Source organism: Balearica regulorum, chromosome 24 (assembly GCF_011004875.1).
Source record: "Balearica regulorum gibbericeps isolate bBalReg1 chromosome 24, bBalReg1.pri, whole genome shotgun sequence".
NCBI classification, from domain to species: Eukaryota; Metazoa; Chordata; class Aves; order Gruiformes; family Gruidae; genus Balearica; species Balearica regulorum.
The window spans coordinates 392,640-411,854 of record NC_046207.1 but is presented as its reverse complement, the minus strand read 5'-3'; the positions used below and the strand labels follow the sequence as shown (position 1 = coordinate 411,854).

Below are 19,215 nucleotides of genomic sequence, written 5' to 3'. Positions count from 1 at the left end.
TGACAGGTGATTGCCCAGGGGTACCTCTGATGGCAGTCAGCCCCTCTGACAAGAACCAGGACCTCTGTCTGGCTATGTTCAGCTCTCACTGTTCCTGTCAGGGAACTGGGAAAAAAAGAAAAAACTAAAAGATCCCCAAAACTACTCAATACGTATCTGGGATCCAAGGAGGATCTCACCAAGGGTCTCCAATGACATATGCACTTGACTGGAGAACAAGCCCAGATCTGTCCAGCTTTTGGAGGAGATGGTGACAAAAACAAGAGATTGTGACATGAACGCCTCACCAAACCACAGTCTGGGGTTTGTAAGAAAAGAAGCAACACATGACACAAGCTGATAGCAGGCTGAGGTTTCCTGTATCAGCTCCAAATTTCGTATATATAGAGTGCCATTCGGTACCTGTCTCCTGCCTGGCCATAACAACTGGTTTGGCTCTTCAGGACACTGGTAGAAGATGCTGCTTCTCCTTCTGCTCGCAAGTGCTTTTCTCCTTCTCCCGTGGGCTGGGGCTGGTGAGTAGAGAGAGAGATGGGATTTAGACAAGGACGTGCAAGGGCACAAACGGGCACTGAGCAGGAAATCTGTTGCGTACCTGCCTTGCCTTTTCTCGTATCTCTACTCTCTGCTCTACGCATACCTCTCAGCTCAGACCGTGCCTGAAAGCAGTGACGCGTTACAGGTACCAGTTGTAGTGCCCTTTGACAGCATTTTAGACATCCAGAGTCAGGGGAGGTCAGTCATCCCCAGGAAGTGTTGCTTGTTTGTCTCTCCATTGTGCATAACCAATGCACCCATTGGACAGCCCAAGCAAGGAGACTTATTGGCAGCGTTGGCATATGCCGTCAGAGGATGACCCTCTCTCCTCATGCTGCTCCAAACTTGATGGGAAATAGTGGCATACGTGACATTAACACCTCTCATCTCTCTTCCAGGAAGGATCATTGGCGGATGGGAAGCTAAGCCCCACTCCAGGCCCTACATGGCTTATTTATCAGTTCAAAGTGAGTTAGGTGCCTTTGCATGTGGAGGATTCCTGATTCGCCCAGATGCAGTGCTCTCAGCAGCTCACTGTGTGGCTGGAAAAAAGTAAGGCCCTATCTTTTCTGCACATGGGGTTTTTTCAAGTCTCGCACAGTCATGAAGTGCCACAGACCTGGTCAGGGGTGAAAGAGCACTCCGTGTCTCTTCGGGCACAGCAGGGCTCTCTGTGAGCCGAGCCATCCCCTGTGAGCTGCAGGAATTGTCTGCCAGGGGCTGTGTGCCTGCGACAGCACTCCTCGGCAGAGTTCTCCTGGTCTGTGGTCCCTACCACGGGTCAGAGCTAGTGTGGGAGAAGAGAGGCTGGTGCTCCCAATCCCTGCTTCCCTTCTGTCTTCAGAATGGGACACCTCAGACCTATGTCAGCATGGGTTAAGGGACCCTCAGCTGACTTGTGGAGGGATCCCAGGCTACAGGGGGAAACTTGTCGAGAAGTAATCTCTGGGGAGGCGTATCCCACCATCACCTCCCACAAACCACCTGCCATGGGGGCCGTGTGGCTGTGGTCAGCGTAGCTGTAAAATGTTGGTGTTTCCTGGCAGGAAAGTGAACGTCACTGTGACCCTGGGAGCCCACAACATAAATAAGAATGAGCCGAGCCAGCAGATGTTCCACGTTGGACACTGGGTCATCCACCCCAGGTATTCAGGATATACCAGTGAAAATGACATCATGCTGCTGAAGGTATGCCCACACACATCCTTGCTGTCCAAGGGATTGCCCACAACCTCATGAACTTGTTTGCATTCCTTTGCCTGCTCTGACCCTATGTTCTCTCTGCTTGGCAGCTGAAGCCAAGGGCCAAGCTGACTAAGTCAGTCAGTTATATCCCTTTCGCCAGTCACAAGGAGCGTGTGGAACCGGGAACTATGTGCCAAGTGGCTGGCTGGGGCAGGACATCGATGCCTGGGGATGTGACTAGTGTGCTGATGGAGGTGGACCTAAAGGTGCAGTGTGAGGAAAAGTGTACTGAGAGTTTCAAATACTATCGTTCTGTGACCATGATCTGCGTTGGCGATGAGAATGGCAAAAAAGCAGCTTTCCGTGTAAGTGTTGCTTTGGGCTGTAAGCTTGGGATGAGGTTGGGCCTAGACAGTCAGGCTGGTTCTCAGGTAGGGGATTAAAATGAACTACGTTCTTCGGGATGATGAACTGAGGCTCCTCTCAGGAACTCTGAAGCTAATGTGCTCTCTGAAGCCGGGTGTAGTTTCCCAACTGTCAGCATCATGTGCCTTTTTACATGGCTGGGGATATTCCATCCAGGCTAGCCAGTGCTCCAGCAGGCTGCAGATCTCGTGTAAATGCTTTGTCATATCCTCCTGACACAGTGGGGTGGCTTGGGTATTCCCACATGTCTAAAGTAGGACTAGAGTCTTCTTTTCAGGGATATGAAGCAGATGGCCTCCAGGCCTGAACTGCTTCACGGATCAGCTTAGAGGAGTAGTAAGGCACCTACAAGCCCTGCGGAACTGGTTCTGGTGGGAGATGGTCAAAAGAGGAGGTTCTTCACAGGGGAGGGAGACAAGAGGGCCAGTTTCTTCCTGAGGGCAGGGGGAGCCATGCTGTGACACGTCTGACGCCTCCCACTCCTTTTACCTCACAGGGGGATTCTGGCGGCCCATTAGTCTGCAACAGGAAGGCTCACGGCATTGTTTCTTATGGACCCAAAAATTCCATCTTCCCTGAAGTATTTACCAGAGTCTCCTATTTTGAACCCTGGATACGTGCAGAGCTGAGGAAGTTTGCACTCCAAGACCGACCTGACTCTCCCTCCTCTGTCTAAAATGCTCAGTGCCCCATTTCCACAACGCATCAAACATCTGCTGATGTTCAGGGGCTTCCAGGGGCAGCTGAAATGGGGTCAGAGATGCCTTCACGGCATATGCACAGGCTTCTGAGCTAAGGAATGTCTCCATGGCAAGGTAAAAATGCACGTCCCAAGTCCACAGCGTTTCCCATTATTCCCTCCTCCCACTGCTGCCCCACAGTGCTACCTCCTGCTCTGCTTTCTGGCCACCAATAAAAGCATGTTCAAACTTGCTTGTGTGTGCAGCCTTCTTGGGAATGGTGCAATGCCTGAGTGTGAGAATGAAGTGATGACACTCTCTGGGACAAGGGGAGCAAGATGGTGGTGAGGCATGCAATGGAGATCTCAATCCCTGCTAGCTGCAAATGCTGTCCCTCCTCTCCCTTATCCTCCCCCACTTAAGCCAGCAAGTACATACTACAGCTTTTCCAAAACAGTTACCCAGCCTTCCAGAAACAGAAATGTCACAACATGCAAGGGGAGATCACGTGGGTTTCTAGTACCAACCTGAAGCCATCTCAGGATCCTTAGACAGACTGTACCACCAGCCAGCCTATTCACACCCTTTGTCTTCTTTCCACCTTCTTGAACCTCAGATGAAGAGTTCCCTTTGTAAAATACAGCCTGAGGGCTGAAATGTGGACATTTTCTCATATTGGATCATCTGAGCAGGATGTGGTTGGGCCAGGATGTGCCCTTGTGGGGTGGTGATGGGATAGAAAAATCCAAAGATGGCAAAGGGAAAAGCAGTCTTGCAGAGAGACAACCCTGACCACTCGCGTGAGGGAGAGATGCCTTTCTTGTTGGCTGGCTGGTTGGCCACTGCTCCAGAAACGTGTCTGTGCCATACCACCAGCTCTGTGGCTTCCTCTGCGATTCCCAAGTGGCACTAGTGCCATGTGCCTCCCATACCCTAGGTGACCTCATGGTCTGCTGCTCATGTTTCTGCACCTTTATCTGCCTAAATACCATTTGACCTTCTGTCTCAGCGTGGACCTGCAGATTTGTGCAGAGCTCAAATACAAAGCCCAAGCAGCAGCACTAGAAACAAACAAAGCTCCAAATAGTCTCCCATCTACAGGCCCACCGTTAGAACGGACGTGGTCATGGGAATGTCATGGAGGACTAGTGTCTTGTGACAGTCTGGGGGAAAGACCTCTAGTCGCCTACAGACATAAAGCTCTGTGACCATGTCAAATGCAGCTAAATAACTTTCCACCTCAGATCACTCCGGCCGTGGTTCCCTCACACTTCATACTACCTGGAGGCTCATTTTCAGCTCTCCTTGGAAGGTACCAACTAATTCCTTTTTGGACAACATCTCCACAGGGATTTAAGGAGACTTCACACCAGGGATCACTCTTTCAATCTAGCACAGATGAGGTCAGGCCAGCTGTCCAGAGCTATCCCAGCAGGTCTTGAACACTTCATCCCATCTTCATGACAAGATGCAGCACATTCAACAGATTATTACAAACAAACAGCATCCTTGGGCAACTACACAGCCCACATAGCACTGCAAGCACTTCCCGTTGAAACAATACCAGAAACCAGACATCTGAGCATTTCATTACAGCCAGGAAGCTTCTTTTCATGGGAGTCTGGTGCATGTGACATTGCTCTTCAAAGGACTTGTCTGCAAAAGGCCAGAGAAACCATGGAATTCCAGGATCATCCAGGCATGAAGGGGCCTTAGCAGTCAATTATTACAGCCTCGAGCTCAATTCAGGATCAACACTCCGTTCAGACCAGGTTGCTCAAGGCTTAGCCCGGTCACATCTTGCAGCCTCCAAAGATGGTATTCCACATAGTGATTGTCAGAGCAATTTATTTTTTTAATTAAATTCTCTTAGAACCGCCACTTTTTCAATCTGTGATCATTGCCTTGTCCTCCCGTCATGTACCTCTCTAAAGGACCTGTGTTGGTCTTCTCAGTAGCCTCTCCATTGGTTATGGAAAGCTGTCATAAGGTCCCACTGAGCCTTCTGTTCTCCAGGATCAAGAAACTCCATTCCCCGAGTCTCACCAAATACAGTGTGTTCTTCCAGCACCTTGGCCATCTTGGTCATCTCCACCAGACTCACCCAAGCTTATGAACGCCTTTCTTATACTGGAGGACTATTGGATGCACTATTCCAGAGTCTGTCTAACTAACCAGTGCTGGGTGAAAAGGAATAAACACCTACCTCCATAGCCTGCTGGCCATGCTCCTCATGATACAGCTCAGTACACTGTTAGGTTTCAAATGCAAGAATCACAAACAGAAGTGCTGAGGATAGATCAGCTTTACTGATATCAGTGTTGTCAAGGAGGGAAAGCGAGGAGAAATTTCTCCCCTAGAGTTAGCTAGCAAACCTGTCTGGGTCCCACTCCACTGGGTATTTGGTTAAGTTATTGCAGGTCATGAGTTCAGTGCTGAACTAAGTTACCACCACTTGGCCCCACCTCCTGGGGCATGCTTTTGAGCTCATTCTAGGCTACATTCATGGGGGCGGAGGAACCTCCAGAAGAAACTACCTTGATAGATGGGGTGCATATTAAGATACTGTTTCAGAAAGGCTTGTGAACACTGTTTGTACCTCTGATGAGAGGTGAGAACAGTAATGCTTTGTTGCTGGCTCCTTCTCTATTTTCGTTCCTCTTTTCTCTCTTCTAATAATGCAACAATGAGTTATATGCCGTGTTCTGTATTTGTCTGACTCTTTCGGTGTCATAGGTAAACAGAACTAACTGTTAGAATTTTAAATTAATATTTTAGTGTCACGATTGTTTATATCACCATCTTCAATTCGATGGAAAATGGACGGAAACTTGCTCCACGCTTGTTCATCCCAGTTATGCCTTAATATTGTATGAAAAACATGATAATTGGAGGTTTATTCAACCCCAAGTTAGACACCATATTCTGTGCTAAGTTTTAATCCAGACAGGAGAGGAAAGGCTGGTGCCTATGCACGGTGATTCAGACAAACCATCTTAGACTCTTCATCAAGAAATCGGCGATGCTATAGGAGAGTCAGTCTCTCTCCATTGACACTAGCTGGAAGGGGAAACCACCAGCAGAGTCTGTTTGCAGATCACCTGAAAGTGCAACAAGATGCATTCTACTGAAGTCTAATTCTGTGCCATCAGGCTCCAAGGCAGAAATTATAACTCTGTTTGTTGTATACGATTATCAGACCCTCTTCTTGGCCATTGGAATGGAATTTTGGATGGTCAAACTTGGGTGGAACAGACAGAACTATTTAAAACCTACTAGAAACGACCATATTTGGAGAGATCTCCAGTTGCAGCTAGCAGCTCTCTAGCTTGGTGAAATGTAGGCCCAGAGATAGCTTCAGCCTTACACCACTGAGTAAATCCTCATGCAGTCTCAGATCTCTCTGGTATCAGCCAGATGCCTGGAGGACAATCACCAGAAATGGTCAGAAACACCACCCTTCTCTGCTTGCAATTAATAGGTTTGCACCTTCAGTAGCTGAGATCCCTTCACAGCCCCGATCACTCACAGTTAGATAAAGTATGTGGGGTGCATGATGCACAGCTGGTAAACATTGTTTCTCTCATCCTCACCTGAGGATTACCTATAACCCTGTGGTACAATGGTACACTATTCTCTTTTCCTCTCCTTGCTTTCACTTCTGAAAGGTCGTGCTTTTAGCCCAGTGCAGACTCATTTGGTACCCAAACAGCCCTGGTGGAAATTAGGTCTCAGCATCTATGTTTTGGGAATCCTGTGTAGAAGTCAAAGGCCATACCACAGTCAGGGAAGATCCACTATGCAATGTGATTGATCTAAAATGTCTCTGATACCATTTCGGGGGGGGGGAGGGGGAAGAAAAAAGAAAAAAATCTCCTGATAATCTTTAAAGAAGTGTATGCAGAGATTCATTTATCTTCTTTATCTATTATAATTATTATTGTAATATCTATCATTCTATTCAAGTACTGATGTGACTTTCCTTGTACACTGAAATATTTTCTGCCTTATTTTCTCTGTTGTGGGGTTTTGGTTTGTTTTGGGTTTGGGGGATTGTTTTTGCCTTTGGAAACACATCTGTCTCTGTCTGTCTTTGTTTTTAACATTGGATTGAATATTATGTGGCCACAAGGCAGTAATGTCTTGATTTTTATTCCTATGCAGGGGACAGCAAGGCAAATGCATCCATGGAATCACACCAAGGTCTCTGAATTCATCCTTGAGGGTGCTTTTGACAACCCTCACCTCCAAGGTCTCTATATTGTGATATCTTTGTGCATTTACCTCACTGCTATCCTCAGCAACTCATTTGTTGTTATAGTTACCGTTGTCTACCCACCACTTCACACCCCTATGTACTTTCTCATCTCAAACCTGGCCATCCTTGACTTGGTAGGTATCTCCTCAGTTTTGCCCAAGATGTTGGACAACTTGATCGTGGGCAAGAACACCATCTCCTTTGAGGGCTGTGTAGAACAGATCTACACCTTCACTTTCTCAGGCTCAACAGAGTTTATACTGTTAACAGTCATGTCTTACGACCGGTACTTGGCCATTCGCCAGCCCCTTCACTACATAACCATGATGAGCAAGGGGACTTGCACCTCCTTAATGGCTGGTGTCTGGGCAATTGGTACCATCAACTCCCTGTTTGTGGCACAGCTGGACTTCTGTGTGCCAAACTTACTCCAAAATTTCTTGTGTGAGATACCCCCTGGTCCTTGCCCTGTCCTGCAGCTCAATCTATCTCAGTGAAATCACAATTTACATGGCAGACATCATCTTAGGCATGGGAAACTTCCTGCTGGTCATCCTCTCCTATTGCCTCATCATCACCACTGTCCTGAAAATCCAGGGCTCTGCAGGAAAGTGGAAAGCCTTCTCCACCTGCTCCTCACACCTTGCTATTGTTGGCTTGTTCTACTCCACCATCATGTACACCTATATCCAGCCGCCTAGCACTCCATTAAAGAAGAACAACAGAACAGTGAGCATTATGTACACTCTGGTGACTCCCACTCTGAACCCTGTGATCTACAGCCTGTGCAACAAAGTGATCAAAGCAGCGTTCTGCAAAATTGTACCATTTCACAAGACAAATTAATACACATAGCCACATGTCCATACTCTTCAGCCCTGCTCTGCACAGGGAGGAGAAATTATCTGGACTGAGGATACCCAGAGCAGGCTAAAGTGAAGTGTACCTTAGAAGTGTTTGTTACTCTGAATCCTCTAGAAAGGGAAGCAAGAGCACAAGCTCAATGGAGATGACTGTGTGGTAGGTTTGATCAAGTGTTTTTACTTATTTATATCAGCTGAGACTGGAGTTTATTAGAAACCATAGATCTCTCTTCTGTAGTCATCTGGTGGAAAGCAAACACTGGTGATCTCTTGAGTCAATCTCTCTTGTTGGTCAGCAAAGAGGAAAAGACACTTTAAGGATGGAATTCATCTGAATTTTCCAGACCACTCTCTGCTTCTGAAATGGTACCTGAAACATCTGTTTGTCCCTGCTGTAAAGGAGAATGCCCTCCTACAGTTACTTCAGCCTGTCCGTTGATAAACTATCCATTATTTATGTTTTTAATGGTTTTTAATATGAAATCAGATCTTTACTTAAGAGCATAGAAATCATTAATCAAATCATCATTTAACATTATGAGAAACAAATCACCATGATTGTCCCTGCTCATTGCATGGTGGGGTTGGACTACATGACCTTTAAAGGCCTCTTCCAACCCAAACTATTCTATGGTTTGGTGTGCTCAGTCTCAGACTATTGGTCATGATTTTCCCTCATTCTTCCCTAGATTTACTTTTTGAAGACACCAGAAAAGAAAAACATAAAAAGAAACAGCCTAAGTAGATAATGATAACAACAGGTTAGAAATACATTATTTTTAAGATATTCCTCTATGACTCTTTGGGTGCCCTTGGATTTTTAAGATGGTGTGTAAAATCCTGTCCATAATTGTCTTCTGAAGGATAGACTGAATGCCTCAGAATACACTCCTCTCCTCATGTGCTGGCAGATACTTGTTCACCTGAGATGGCCTTCTAAATCCTCCTCGCAGTTGGTGGAACTCTGTCTGGTTGAAGAAAGTGGAAAAAATGTTAAAAAATTTACTTAACACTTTGGGAAAGAAATTTTAGGGGATGTGGGTTCACTTTCAGTACATTGATGGTTACTTCCACTGCTTTATTGGTTGCTTTACCTTTTATTGCCATAATAGAAGGAGGGAAGGAGGGAAGGGAGGAAGGAAAGAAGAATGAGAGACTTAACCATCTAAAACCAAACATTAAAAAAAAAAAGCAAATCTTCTCCTTACTGCCTTTGCATTTTATTTAAGGTTTTAGTTTATCTCCTAGGGGATATGCAAGATAAGATCAGATTCCTCTAATCTTATCACCTATGCTCTTTAGGTTCCAATGGGAAACTATCCCAGAGACAGTCAGATGAAATAAATTTAGTTCAGAATCAGCCACTTTAGGTAAGCTCAGGAGACACCCAGCTGCCATTTCCTCAGAGCCTGTAGGGGTTCTCCCTTATATTTCTTACAAATATTTTTCACTGAATACATACCCAATCCTAAAGCAAGTAAGTGCACTCTATTTTGAATGGCATACTGATTTTGATCAGCGGAGTCTTTATCTCTCGCAGCTAAAAGGAATGTTGTATGCTTGTGTTTTCACCTTAAACATTGAATGCTGTCACATGCCTGCAGAAGCTCCTGACTTGGGACTCTCTTCCGAAGCCGTGCAGAGAAGGACTTCTACAGAGCAATGCCATGCCAATCATGTTGGGGACCTGTAACACAGCCTACTGTTCATACAAGGACCCAGCTCCCAAAATGTCACCCCAAAACTTCTTTCTGTCCAGTTCCACCTGCTGCCCTGCTGCTGAGACACACTTGCCATGTCCTTTATGCTAGATTCTCCAAACTTTTCTTCCACAGGTACACTGCTCCCTCCACTCACTGGGACAACCTCTCCTGATTCTGCCTCATTGTTTCTTCAGTGATAGGAAGGAACCTGTCACTGTCAGAGGGCAGACCCACTTGCTAGTCTTTCATGGCACTGCAGAAAGTTGTCAGGATGTAAGTTTTCTTCCAGTTCCTTCAGGCCTGAAAGTCTGAACAACACTCTGATCTCACCTCTGCATAGACCCAGCTCTGTGATCTCTATCAGCATCGGTATCTGTCATTCTGTATGGGGATCAGCCTCTCTCCAGTTCAATGAGAAGAGGTGACTTAGCTCCCCAGCTCTAATTCTGCCTGGGATCTAGGGCTGGGACTCCTCTCACCTACTTTTTGCAGCACAACTTAGTTACCTAAAAATAAGCTTTTGGTAATGTTTTGGATGACCTGAAGTATTCTCTACAGCCACCAGCTGATGCTCCTCTAGGACATCAGTCTCCTGTACCTCCACCTGCCAGCTCCCATGTGGCCATGTCTCATCAAATGGCACCAGATGCTTGTACTTAAGCAATTCAGCACAAACCCAAAGACAGGGTATAATTAACTCGCACAGCTTTACAATTCTAAGAACTACAAAGCAAAGTCAACCTAGAGCCCTTAAGCTCTCATTTGAGCCAGGGCAGCAAGGCAGGCAGATCCACCCACAAGGCAGTCACATAACTACATCTGTTTTTGACAGAAATGTTAGAGAAACAATTCTCTCCAGATGTCAATTTCTCTCCATTGCACATCAGGGACAATGGGTTCCAGGTTGACTACTGGCATTTAGAAATAATATTTTTAGCTTTTCTAGTTATACACAGAGCTGAGGTCAACCTCACTGCAAAACTGAAGGTGTTAATTACAGACAATGATCAGGATAGGCAGAGTCACCTCTGATTGTGAGCCAGTCATGGTCTGGCTCTGGAGGCGCAGGATCCACCTGCTACTCATGTTCTCCTCATAGGCGCAGCTGAACTCTGCAGTGCTCTTGGAGAAAGCCTGTGGGCTCCTGAGCACATGGGTTCTCCCAGCCCTCATCCCTGTCTCCATGGGACAGATCTAAAGCCCTGAAGCACCTCAAGTCAGCATCTCTCCATAGCTGCTGAATGGTACCCCAAAGGACTCAAAGATGAACAGCAGAGGGGCTCCTTTTCCCACCATGCTTGACAGGTGACACTCAAAGCAGTGGTGAGGGAGGAGAACTTAAACCAGAAGCAAAAGGGTTGTCAAAGACGACTGGAAAGCAATGAACTTGGTGGCCACCCCACAATAGGCAAAGGTCACCTTTCTCACCTTCCTTTCTGAACAGATATAAACTTCATCCCATTGAGATGAAAGTTTTGTGTTTCATTCATGGTCAAAGAAGTCATTGTGAAACCTCTTTTCTCTCTCTCCTTATTTAAGGTGAATACCGGTTTCACAGAAGCTTGCATAGTTTGCAACGCTCAGCACCTTCTCGGGGGGTGTGGGGGCAGGGCAATGTGTACGACAAAATGAGAAAACTCCACAAACTAACCCTTCTGAAAGTGTTTATGGGAACCTCTCCTCTCCTCCTTGGGAATTATTCTTATTCCAGCTCTTCTATTTTAGAGTCCAAACTAGGTTTTACAAAAAATGAACAGGCTTTATTTCTTTGTTCCACCTATACTGTTGGAGTTTTTTTACTATCATCTGTGGTACACAATCTAAGCAGTTTTTACTTCGTGCCATCTGGAAGGATTGGTTTGTGTTTATGTTTGAACTTCTCAGGGATCAAAAGTTGGAGACTTTCTGACTGGTGAGCCTGGCACAGTAATAGACGAGTGATTTAGCTACTTAACAGACTGGCTATGTCCAGGAATTTTTCCTTTTTTTATTTTATTAGTTGAGTTCAGCCTTGGACTAGAGCTACCCATCTTCCTATTCAGTCCTCATTCATCTGTGCTGATGTATTTAACTAAAGAGCAACTACAATTCTGTGGACTGCCTGAAACCTTACACTTGACTTCAGCTTTCAGGAAAGAAAGGGCATTTGGAAAGAGAAGTACTCTCCATGAGCCAAGCCAGATCGCCCATTCTAAAGAGAAACAAGGTGCTCCTGTGTGATTTCATCCCTTTTTCATTTGCTGGTTGAAACACTGTCTTTTGCAACACAGATTGAAGGGTACTGATGCAGAAACAAACACTAAAGAAAGCTGAAACTGTAACTTCCTCCGTTCCCTCACCTAAATTTGACTTCCATAGCTCAGAATAATGCAGATAATATCTGTGACTCAAGACAGACCTTACCAGAAACTTTCAACCTCACCCATACTACAAAATACTCCTCTCCCTAATCATCCTCACCGATCTTGAGCCTAACCACAGATGAGCAAGATGTTTAATTGGAAGAAACTGTAAAGGCCACCTTTTCCACAGTACTGTTGCTCTCTGGTGTGGGACAATGTGTAGAAGGTGAGGCTACAGGACACTTAAACTGGAATGATGCCTTCAAACCGTGAGGTGGAGAGAGAATTGTCCAAAGGGATTCACCTGCAAACAATGGCCAGAAACGTCTCCATAAGGATCCTTTTCTTAGGCATCTTCCACAGTCAAAGGGCATGGCCAGGGAATGAAATGACAGACTACCACTGGATGGAACACAGCTCTGAAGGTCCAACTCCCACTCGTGGAAGTGCATCTAATATGCATCCATGCCTGGGACCACTTCCTGTGGTGGTGATCTTGGACACAGATGCCCAGGTCTGAGAGACCCTGCAAGCCTGAAATAACGAAGTTGCACTGTGTTGGCCTACAACTCTCCCAGATGAAATTGGGGGATCCCCTGCCCACCCTGCTCTGGACAGGGGATTCACTGGTGGCTGCTGGTGGAAGGAATCTGAAGCAGGAGTAAAGCAGGTCAAGTAATAATCCATGAGAGGTCCATGATGACAGCTGAGGTCCATGAGACCAGGGGAGGAGTAAATGGAAGACTTCATGCAATGCCCAATTTACTGCCACTTCTGAATGGATGCCCAAAGATCCATTCCTGTCATACCAAAGCAGAGGGACCTGTTGGTGGTGGCGGTGTCCAGAGGGCTGGGGACCTAGAGGGTGCCTTGCTGTAAGGTCGGGACTGGGATCTGTGGGAAGCAGCTACAGCAGTTCCTACCATGTCTCCCCAGTGTGGCTGAGACCTTCCAGGTACACTCAAACTTGTACCCCAGGCACGGCTGCACGCACACACCAGAGACATGGATCAAGGCAGATAGAAATGCTCTGCATGCACACCAGCACCCACACCTAGGCACAGGGTTCCCCCAGTAACAATAAGACACTCAGCTTTAGACACTCAGTCGACCAGCAGCCGCCCTGGATCCCAGGTCTCTCAGTTGCTGGCACCTGCTGTGGTGGTGCAACTCCCCATCTCTTAAGCCTCTCAGTACTTGGTGCACTTTCCCTCCCCTTTTCTGGGCCACATACCTAAGCAGCAGATCACAGAGTTAAGGCACCCCCTCAATGTGCCTAGTTCTTGCTTCACTTGGCAACGTTGACGGCCTGGTCCATCTGTACTTGGACTGTGATGTTCTTGCTCCCTTATTGCTTGGGAATATATTTCTCTAAACTTTGATTTAAGATACCTTATAGTAAGTTAGTGTGAATCTTGTCATCTTTGAATATGTAATTAAGTTGCTGGTTGGATCATAATATATTTCACTGAATTACTTGTAAATTTTTAAATTAGTCAATCACCGAGTACTGCTAAAATTCAAACTTTGATTGACCTCATATTATTAATAAATTTTGAATTGACTAAATCGTAACCATGTCAAATACCTTCAACTGCAACACCCGTGCAGGCAAGCCCCTGAGGCCCCCAACCCCACTCCAGCTGCTGGGACACAGACCCACTTGCACAAACACATCCACAGACACAAATGTGTGATGTATCCCCCCAGTGAACAGCCTTAGACATAGGAGCCTACACAGCAGCTGGCCCTTGGGTCCTCCCATCCGCACTTGCCTCACGCACACAGCCATACACACGCAAACGGGTCTCTCAGGTGATGTCCAGACCTCATGGTGTCTGCAGCGCTTGGCTTGGTACACTGCTGGTCCCTCCAGTAGCCACCTCTTGAACCCTGGCAGTATGCCTGGTACCCAGCCCAAACTGGTGGCCAATTCAACACCTGGATAACAGGTCCCTTGCCCTACTCAGGCAGGCTGCCTGGCCTCTCCAGTTCCTGGCACATCAGCCACATGGGGCCCCGTGACTCACGGTCCTCTGCTCGGGTTGCTGGCACTCAGACAAGACCTTAATCTTTAACCAACCCTTAACCAATCTTCCACCTCTGAGCAGTCAGGATTTCCTGTAGGGTTTCAATGACTGAAGAGCACCGTGCTGCAGCCAGGAGAGGGTAAAAAGGTGCTGGCAAAGCAAACAGCTTCCTGTGAAAGACCCACGCCCAGCTGACAAGGTTAGGCTTTATCTTAAAAATAAGGCAGGTATTTCTAGTCTCATTCTAAGCTGAATCTGGAGGAGTTCTCAGCTTTTACATTTTGTCACCAGGAAATGAAGTTGTCAGAAAACCCTTGTGTCTTTCTTGGAAGGATCCATAGATTGTAGGAAAGTGACACAAGTCAAAAATCAGGCAAAAGGAGGTTTTTTTTCCATCCTCTGCAGGTTGATCCAGCCCTTTCGTGTCTTTTGTATCCTTTCCACCTCCTTTTGTTTGTTGAGTTTGCATCAGCATATTCTCCCCCTTGTGCCCTGTAGGAATGATCGTCCTCCAGGTTTCACACCAAATTTGTGCCTCCTCAATTTCACACCCAGCCAGAAAACACAGAAACCTGAAAATCAACATAGTGTTTGATTTCTCACTTTGGATACAAACACGAATGGAGTGTGAAAAGCTGTGGAAATGATTGCAAATGCTGAAAGGAAGAGGCTGACATTCTTCCAGGAAAAGTAAGTATGTGTGAGGTCAGGATGGTGGTTGTCTGAATGAGCCTTGCAGTCTAGTGCTGGGGGAGCAAGGAGCGGCAGCAAGTCTGGTGCAGCATGTATATGTGGTCTGTCGGTTCCCACAGAGCTGCAACAGAAGCACATTTCCTGCTCTTCTCATGGGCTTGGTGCTAAAAGTAGCCGTTCTCAAAATCATTAGAGAGGTGGAGTTTCATGAGAAGATGAGAGGAGGCTGTGGTGATCAGGCAAAGCGCATGGCCAGAGAAGTACATTGATGAACCAGCCGCCTGTTTATACACCACCAGCCCCTTTATCTCCTCATCCCCCCTTTCCCCTTTCCCACACATGTTTCCACTCAGGCCACCTTGATCCTTCCCCATCTTTAACGCTTGCTTTAAACATCCCACAGTATCTTTTGTACAATCCCAAAATGCTGCTCCTGGCATGCCATAATTAGTCCCTTCAGCCTGCAGACAGTAAAGTTCCTCCATCTGCAAGGGGCCAAAATCAAAGACAAAGTCAGGTGAGACGAACTACAGGTCAGAGCTGGCTTCTCAGCTTAGCCATCGGTTGTGTTGCTCTTGAAAGACAGTGTCTGCTGCTTCTGGCACAAAGCCCAAAGCCAAGCACAGAGACTTAGTGCAAGGGCCCTTCTCTGTGCTCCACGTATCCCCAGTCCTAACAGGTAATGATGCTTCCTATTGCATGGAAACCTGGGAGGCCACCTGGCTGAGCTCTCACATCTTAGAGGGAATGAGAGCCGAACACGTGTGTCCTAATTTTCTGGCTCCTGTGATTTCCTTCAATGAAGGTGTCACTGTAGCTCTGAGACTTTGAATTTTGAATTCAATGTTTCAGTGAGGATCTTGTGGGAATGACTGTGTTTATTTCAGCGTGGGTATTATTATTGTATTTTATTTCAGTTATTAAACTGTTCTTGTCTCAGCCCACGAGTTTTCTCAATTTTGCCCACGTTAAACCATGAGACCAAGAGAGCAGAACAGAAAAGGATATGCTTTGCTTTGAGCATCAGGTTGTGCTAAATGACCTCCTGATGTCCTGCTCACCTACATAAGCCTATAACCTGGTGTCATCAGTGACTTCTGATGGAAAACCCGCATATATTTCAGTAGTGATCAGAACACTACTGCTCAACATTGTGAGTCTCCAGTAGGTCCTGTGCCTTAGCCACTCTGACAGGTGATTTCTGTTTGCCATAGGGCACCTCTGATGGCAGTCAGCCCCTCTGACAAGAACCAGGACCTCTGCCTGGCTATGTTCAGCTCTCACTGTTCTGGTCAGGAGACAGGGAAAAAAAGAAAAAGATAAAAAAACCGGCAAACCTACCCAACCCTTACCTAGGATTCCAGGAGGCTCTCACTAAGACACTCCAATGAGATACGCACTCAAATGCAGGTACCCCTTGGTGCTACTTGGGTAATGGGTACTCTGGGTACTCTGAACAAGCCCAGATCTCAACTTTTGGAGGAGATGGTGACAAAAACAAGAGATTGTGACATGAACGCCTCACCAAACCACAGTCTGGGGTTTGTAAGAAAAGAAGCAGTAAACAGCATAAGCTGAAAGCAGGCTGAGGTTTCCTGTATCAGCTCCAAATTTCGTATATATAGAGTGCCATTCGGTACCTGTCTCCTGCCTGGCCGTAACAACCGGTTTGGCTCTTCAGGACACTGGTAGAAGATGCTGCTTCTCCTTCTGCTCGCAAGTGCTTTTCTCCTTCTCCCGTGGGCTGGGGCTGGTGAGTAGGGAGAGATGGGATTTAGACAAGAACGTGCAAGGGCACAAACGGGCACTGAGCAGGAAATCTGTCGCGTACCTGCCTTGCCTTTTCTTGTATCTCTACTCTCTGCTCTACGCATACCTCTCAGCTCAGACCGTGCCTGAAAGCAGTGACGCGTTACAGGTACCAGTTGTAGTGCCCTTTGACAGCATTTTAGACATCCAGAGTCAGGGGAGGTCAGTCATCCCCAGGAAGTGTTGCTTGTTTGTCTCTCCATTGTGCATAACCAATGCACCCATTGGACAGCCCAAGCAAGGAGACTTATTGGCAGCGTTGGCATATGCCGTCAGAGGATGACCCTCTCTCCTCATGCTGCTCCAAACTTGATGGGAAATAGTGGCATACGTGACATTAACACCTCTCATCTCTCTTCCAGGAAGGATCATTGGCGGATGGGAAGCTAAGCCCCACTCCAGGCCCTACATGGCTTATTTATCAGTTCAAAGTGAGTCAGGTAGACATAGAAGTAAATGTGGAGGATTCCTGATTCGCCCAGATGCAGTGCTCTCAGCAGCTCACTGTGTGGCTGGAAAAAAGTAAGGCCCTATCTTTTCTGCACATGGGGTTTTTTCAAGTCTCGCACAGTCATGAAGTGCCACAGACCTGGTCAGGGGTGAAAGAGCACTCCGTGTCTCTTAGGGCACAGCAGGGCTCTCTGTGAGCCGAGCCATCCCCTGTGAGCTGCAGGAATTGTCTGCCAGGGGCTGTGTGCCTGCGACAGCACTCCTCGGCAGAGTTCTCCTGGTCTGTGGTCCCTACCACGGGTCAGAGCTAGTGTGGGAGAAGAGAGGCTGGTGCTCCCAATCCCTGCTTCCCTTCTGTCTTCAGAATGGGACACCTCAGACCTATGTCAGCATGGGTTAAGGGACCCTCAGCTGACTTGTGGAGGGATCCCAGGCTACAGGGGGAAACTTGTCGAGAAGTAATCTCTGGGGAGGCGTATCCCACCATCACCTCCCACAAACCACCTGCCATGGGGGCCGTGTGGCTGTGGTCAGCGTAGCTGTAAAATGTTGGTGTTTCCTGGCAGGAAAGTGAACGTCACTGTGACCCTGGGAGCCCACAACATAAATAAGAATGAGCCGAGCCAGCAGATGTTCCACGTTGGACACTGGGTCATCCACCCCAGGTATTCAGGATATACCAGTGAAAATGACATCATGCTGCTGAAGGTATGCCCACACACATCCTTGCTGTCCAAGGGATTGCCCACAACCTCATGAACTTGTTTGCATTCCTTTGCCTGCTCTGACCCTATGTTCTCTCTGCTTGGCAGCTGAAGCCAAGGGCCAAGCTGACTAAGTCAGTCAGTTATATCCCCTTCGCCAGTCACAAGGAGCGTGTGGAACCGGGAACTATGTGCCAAGTGGCTGGCTGGGGCTGGACATCAAGGACTAGGGATGTGACTAGTGTGCTGATGGAGGTGGACCTAAAGGTGCAACGTGAAAATATTTGTGAGGATTTCTTGAAAAAGTACTATCTGCAGCAGTCTATGATCTGCGTTGGCGATGAGAATGGCAAAAAAGCAGCTTTCCGTGTAAGTGTTGCTTTGGGCTGTAAGCTTGGGATGAGGTTGGGCCTAGACAGTCAGGCTGGTTCTCAGGTAGGGGATTAAAATGAACTACGTTCTTCGGGATGATGAACTGAGGCTCCTCTCAGGAACTCTGAAGCTAATGTGCTCTCTGAAGCCGGGTGTAGTTTCCCAACTGTCAGCATCATGTGCCTTTTTACATGGCTGGGGATATTCCATCCAGGCTAGCCAGTGCTCCAGCAGGCTGCAGATCTCATGTAAATGCTTTGTCATATCCTCCTGACACAGTGGGGTGGCTTGGGTATTCCCACATGTCTAAAGTAGGACTAGAGTCTTCTTTTCAGGGATATGAAGCAGATGGCCTCCAGGCCTGAACTGCTTCACGGATCAGCTTAGAGGAGTAGTAAGGCACCTACAAGCCCTGCGGAACTGGTTCTGGTGGGAGATGGTCAAAAGAGGAGGTTCTTCACAGGGGAGGGAGACAAGAGGGCCAGTTTCTTCCTGAGGGCAGGGGGAGCCATGCTGTGACACGTCTGACGCCTCCCACTCCTTTTACCTCACAGGGGGATTCTGGCGGCCCATTAGTCTGCAACAGGAAGGCTCATGGCATTGTTTCTTATGGACCCAAAAATTCCATCTTCCCTAAAGTATTTACCAGAGTCTCCTATTTTGAACCCTGGATACGTGCAGAGCTGAGGAAGTTTGCACTCCAAGACCGACCTGACTCTCCCTCCTCTGTCTAAAATGCTCAGTGCCCCATTTCCACAACGCATCAAACATCTGCTGATGTTCAGGGGCTTCCAGGGGCAGCTGAAATGGGGTCAGAGATGCCTTCACGGCATATGCACAGGCTTCTGAGCTAAGGAATGTCTCCATGGCAAGGTAAAAATGCACGTCCCAAGTCCACAGCGTTTCCCATTATTCCCTCCTCCCACTGCTGCCACACAGTGCTACCTCCTGCTCTGCTTTCTGGCCACCAATAAAAGCATGTTCAAACTTGCTTGTGTGTGCAGCCTTCTTGGGAATGGTGGCCTGAGGTTTAAATTTAGGAGACTCAATTCAATGCAGTAGTGACAGGAAGTCATCTTTAATATACAGGATGCCAAACAAAAGAACGGTCTTCTGTGTTATTTCCCTTAGCTGCTCTTAATGACAGAAGGTATGATTAGGAA

General features: G+C 47.2%; 2 protein-coding genes across 2 annotated transcripts; both read left to right on the top strand.

Annotated features, from left to right (window-relative positions):
• The first annotated feature begins 348 nt into the window (after positions 1-348).
• LOC142605016 (cathepsin G-like) lies at positions 349-3,080 on the top strand. Its single transcript, XM_075775046.1, has 5 exons — positions 349-515; positions 936-1,089; positions 1,584-1,725; positions 1,830-2,087; positions 2,645-3,080. The coding sequence occupies exons 1-5, from the start codon at positions 458-460 to the stop codon at positions 2,822-2,824; spliced, it is 792 nt and encodes a 263-aa protein (XP_075631161.1). The 5' UTR covers positions 349-457; the 3' UTR covers positions 2,825-3,080.
• Positions 3,081-16,365: 13,285 nt separating this feature from the next.
• On the top strand, positions 16,366-18,979 carry LOC142605015 (cathepsin G-like). The gene is made up of 5 exons (XM_075775045.1): positions 16,366-16,470; positions 16,889-17,048; positions 17,543-17,684; positions 17,789-18,049; positions 18,607-18,979. Exons 1-5 carry the CDS (start codon positions 16,413-16,415, stop codon positions 18,784-18,786), a joined length of 801 nt encoding a protein of 266 aa, XP_075631160.1. The 5' UTR covers positions 16,366-16,412; the 3' UTR covers positions 18,787-18,979.
• The last annotated feature ends 236 nt before the right edge of the window (positions 18,980-19,215 follow it).